The 4709-nt window shown below is 34.3% G+C and overlaps 1 protein-coding gene across 2 annotated transcripts in view; it reads left to right on the top strand.

Moving 5' to 3' along the window:
- Dzip3 (DAZ interacting zinc finger protein 3) overlaps positions 1-2314 on the top strand; it is a 67289-nt gene extending 64975 nt beyond the window's left edge. The window contains exon 32 of one of the 2 annotated variants that reach the window (XM_031364028.1): positions 379-2314. In XM_031364028.1, coding sequence (XP_031219888.1) covers positions 379-489 — 111 coding nt within the window. In that variant the 3' untranslated portion in view covers positions 490-2314. The remainder of the gene's footprint in view (positions 1-378) is intronic. The other variant, XM_031364030.1, reaches the window with a different exon arrangement.
- Positions 2315-4709: the final 2395 nt, after the last annotated feature.

The raw sequence follows: 4709 nt of genomic DNA, 5'->3' as shown, positions 1-4709 counted from the left end.
GACAGGGTTTCTCTGTATAGCCCTGGCTGTCCTGGAACATGATTTTTTTTTTAAATGAATTAAAAATGAATAGAACATAAAAATAAAATCGACAAAAGAGAGACTATAGCAATCTTCCCCAATCCAAGAAGTACTAGTCAGTCATTTTTAAAATAGGGTGAGACCAAAATTCGAGTCAAATAGATTGGCTTAAAAAGATACGCTGCAATTGCCAGTTGTGTTGCTTTGCAAACCAGAGAGGGAGCCACACGTGTAGCAGATAGCTCAGCTTTCTGATCCACCAGAAGATGTGATGGTTGGTATCTACAGTGTATAGAGTGGTAGCTGCCTCTGCTAGGCTAAATTTGAAACTCTGACTTGAATCATTTTGCTCCGTAGTGCATTAGACCATGGTTGATGCAACAGGGCACATGCCCCACCTGCAGACTCCATGTTTTGCAACCAGAAGAATTCCCTGGCCACCCCAACGGGCAGTTACCCAAGATCTGATACAAGGCAGGTAGCTATACCTAAAGATCAGCTTTAGACATTGGGATTTAGTTCTACTTTTTAATGAGCTAATTGTATGAACAGTATTATGCAGCAGTATGTGCCTTGTCTAGCTAATCACACCAGAGCTGAGTCAAAGAGATTGAGGCAGATCTACAGCACATGTAAATTAAAGGGAAGAGACTTAAAGAACATGGATTTTATTGCTTTTTGTAAGATTTTCCATCTGTAAACACAGGTCTGTAAACATGACTATCAGTATATTTCTTAGAATGTCCTGTCTTTTCAGCTGTTTTTCTTCCTTCTTACTCTATTGTCTTATTTTCTCTTAGGTATGATATATTTTAATTTCCTAAAATAAGTTAGTAGAACAAGTAGAAGGGTAGGAAAATCCTATAGACTCTAGTTTACTTTTTAACTTTGAAAGCTTATTGTTAAAATATAATTATTATAAGTTATATTTCTATCTTCTGAAATGGCCACACTTGATAAAATTATGGACTTTGATTCTGGTGACCATACAATGGCTTGTAATAGCTTGATTGTTAATTTTCAGACAGTGCAGATCCAGTTTGTCCACTTGTGGTTGCCATGCAATCTCCATAATAATTATACTGCAGAGACTGCTACTAAGACTCATCTTTCCCCCACGAACTAGTTCTTAAAATCCACCACAAGATGCCTATATTCCCAATATTTAGCAAAATAAATATAGAATGAAGTTAGAATTTGAAATCAAGAGTTAGTAAAAGGAGCAGATATGCAAATTAACTCATTTGCTGGAATAAGTAATTGAGATTTTACATTCCTTTGTAAACAACATATTCTTTGATTCTTAGTCATTTCCATTTGGGGGAGTTGTAGGGGTTTTGTTGTTGTTTGTTTTGTTTTCTCCTTTTAAAGTTTTTCTTTTTATGTAGTTGTTCTGGGGAAGAGAATAAGCTATTCAATATATTGCTGCTGCTTATGACAGAGTTGATATATACTAGACCAGTTGTCTATCAAAACTTATTACTGAGAGTTTCAGTTCTTAGACAACAAAACCTATTTTAAAAAACAGTGTAAATGCCTGTAAGTATTGTACATGCCTGTACCTTCAAATGTAAAGTGAACCATGGGTACCTTGTGAGACTTATGTTCCTTGGTTCATATTCATAATCTCAATTTTATTAATTTTTGAGGAAAAGGTTTTTTGACTCAGCAACTATTTTGTCTGTATATTTCAGTGTAAATGTATCTTGAAGTTACTGTGAATCTCTATTTAAAAAGTCAATGCCTGTAATTGTATGCTAAACTTTTTTTTATTTTGAAAACAAACTGAGAAGTGTGGAGAAAAATATTTTTAAGATTTTGATATCTGAGTGGGTAAGATGACTTGGCAGTAATGGTGTTTGTTGCAGAGTTTGATGACCTGAATTCTATCTTTGGGACCTGCATGGTGAAAGGAACAAACCAATAATCAGCAAATTTTCCTCTAACCTTCATGTATACATTGTGGCTTTGTGTGCACGTGCACACAGTACTCATAGATGCACGAAGAAAAAAAACAGAAAGAATTTTTAAATATGACATTTGTCTATATATAAAGTACCAACATTGTGTTCGAATTGCAAAATCTAGAACTTATGGAACATTTAATTATTATCATATCATGGTTATGTAGCAAGTTACCTTGTAAGATTTAGTTCATGCTTACAGTTTGTTTCTTAGTTCATGCTTATAATTGTAATTTCATTTTTATGTGGAAAATAAAAATATTTCTGAATTGAACATCTATTTTTCTATGTAATCATCTTAAATGTATCAAACAAACTTTAATTTTCTATTTCAAATGTGTGCTTCTTTTGCGTTGTACTTAAATTTTTCTTCTGTTTTGAGGAAACCATAGGAAAATGTCTTAAGTTGTCAGTTGTCTTGTGCAGTGTCAAGGATGTCTGGGCATCTCAGAATACAGGAGGTTTGAGGACTCAGTGCTTTCCTTATCTGTCTCATTTGTTTTGCAGCTGTGTCTTGTCCAAAGTCATGTGGCTGGGCAGTAGATAAACCACCTGGTACTGATGGCTCCTGATGCTCTACCAGATGACACCTTTACAAGTTCGTGTGCTAGAGTGATACTAGTGATGACCTGCCATTCTTGGCTTAAGGCAAGGGGCCAGGAGACTGAACATAGTCACTAATATATAGTGAGAACATAGAAAGACAGTACCCCACAAAGTCATGTCTAATTCTACAGATGCTAGTAAAATGTTCATTGCCATGCTTTCTTCTGAGGAATGATTTTACCCTGGTCAGAAACCAGTTAACAACCAGAGAGCTCCTGGCATGGCAGTATTTGTATCAAAAATACTTTAGGAGGCTCAATGAGTGAGAGTGCTTACTGCCCAAGCATGTGAACCTGAGTTTGAATTCTGATACCCCTATATAAAAATTTAGCCATGCTTCTACCTTTTCTAACTAGAAGGTGGACAGAAGGAGCCTGGGAGCTTACTGAAGAGACAGCCTATACAAAATGACAAGCTTTAGGTTCAGTGACAGATTTTATCTCAAAGGAATATTGTGGAAAAGGAAAGAACAGACCTAGAGCCACTGTCCGGACTCTGCACCTTTGTATGCACACACAAGATTTTTAAAACAAAGTATTCTGAAAGTATCCAGTTTGAACATATACAACCACTCCTACTAGAAGATATGTCTTGTGATGTTTTCCTTTCTATTTATTTTTCTTGTGTATAACATTTTATAGCTTTTATAAGATGCATTCACATGTGCTTGGTCTACTTTTATTTGAACTACTTTTGACAAGTATCTATTACTATGATTTCTTTAACATGGTGGATCTCAAGACTGAAAAAAGGGGGAAATAACTTATTTAAGGTGACAGTTAAACATTCTACGAAGTAGCATTCTAAGATTATAATGTAGTAGGTCTTCTGTCCTCTAGCTGGAGTTCCTACTAGTATTTTTCACTTGCATCTATTTTAGGATTTATTTTGTACATAAAAAAGTTGCACTTACTACATCTTAAATAATTCTCTTCAAATTAAACAAGATAAACAGTAAGTTAAGTTTCTACTAGGACTATAGTATTGGGTTTATAAAATACAAAAATATGGTAGTGATATCACAGGGTGGAAAAAGTTTGACTTCCCTCTATGATGTGATTAGGATCGTTCCAATTAATAAGAATTATTTTAACTTAAATATTAATACTCCTTTTCACTCTTTAATCTTTTCCATCTTAAGAATTTAATCTAAGTCTGTTTCCAGAAGGAAAGTTTGGTTTTTAAATTTGTCCTAAATACTATATTAATCATTCAGATGAGAATTCTATTATTTGAGAAATTTCTAGAAACGTGTGATAATTTTTGAAAAAAAATGTAATTTCTCATTTGATTATTTTTCTAGAAATAGCAACAAAAATAACTAGCTGGCTGAGAGCTGTTTATTAACCAAACATTTGTTAGTTTTCTCTCCCAAGTAGCAAATTTCACTTGGCTTATTTCATCTGCTTAAGTTTCCTTCTTGATGAGCAACTATATTTTAAATGATCTAGTCTTGATAATTTGAAGAGACCAAAGAATATAGCTATTGTTTCTACATCTAGGATTACAAGGCTCCAGACAGTATCACCTGCTCATGGTCTTGGTTTGATGTATTTGAACTACATGAACTATAGTGTATCAGGATACTGCCTTGAAAGGTTGCACAACCAACAATGATATTTAATTAGAATACAAAATAATGGGTTTTACTATGACATTTTCACACCTGTATATCATTTTGCTTTGCTTATTATTTTGCCTGCTATGGTAGAAAAATTACTAATCTCCATTTACATCAGTGGTTTCCAACCTTCCTATTTCTGCAACCTGTAGTGATGATTCTGAAATTTGTATTTCTTAAAAGGAGAGAAACATATTATATATACATATATATAAGAGCGTGTTTTCACTTTAACCCTGGGTGTGAGGGTGTGGGGCTACTTTAGACTATCTGCAGCAGCTATGATTTGCTTCACAGAAGTGTGGGTTTGCAAGCTACAAATAATTTCTGTAATTGTATGATATCAGAATTCTGGGAACTTTTCAGAAAGTATATAAATGCTAGGGCCCTGAGAGTCATGGTTGGTGGTCATTCAGGGGAGTTGGTTTCCATTTGTTCATGCTCAAAAAAGAAAGAAATATGATTGAATGTCTCTCTCTCTATCTCTCTTTCTCTCT

The sequence above is a fragment of the Mastomys coucha genome, unplaced genomic scaffold (assembly GCF_008632895.1).
Source record: "Mastomys coucha isolate ucsf_1 unplaced genomic scaffold, UCSF_Mcou_1 pScaffold12, whole genome shotgun sequence".
In the NCBI taxonomy this organism is placed as follows: Eukaryota; Metazoa; Chordata; class Mammalia; order Rodentia; family Muridae; genus Mastomys; species Mastomys coucha.
The sequence above is the reverse complement of the archived record's forward strand: the minus strand, read 5'-3'. Positions and strand labels throughout refer to the sequence as shown.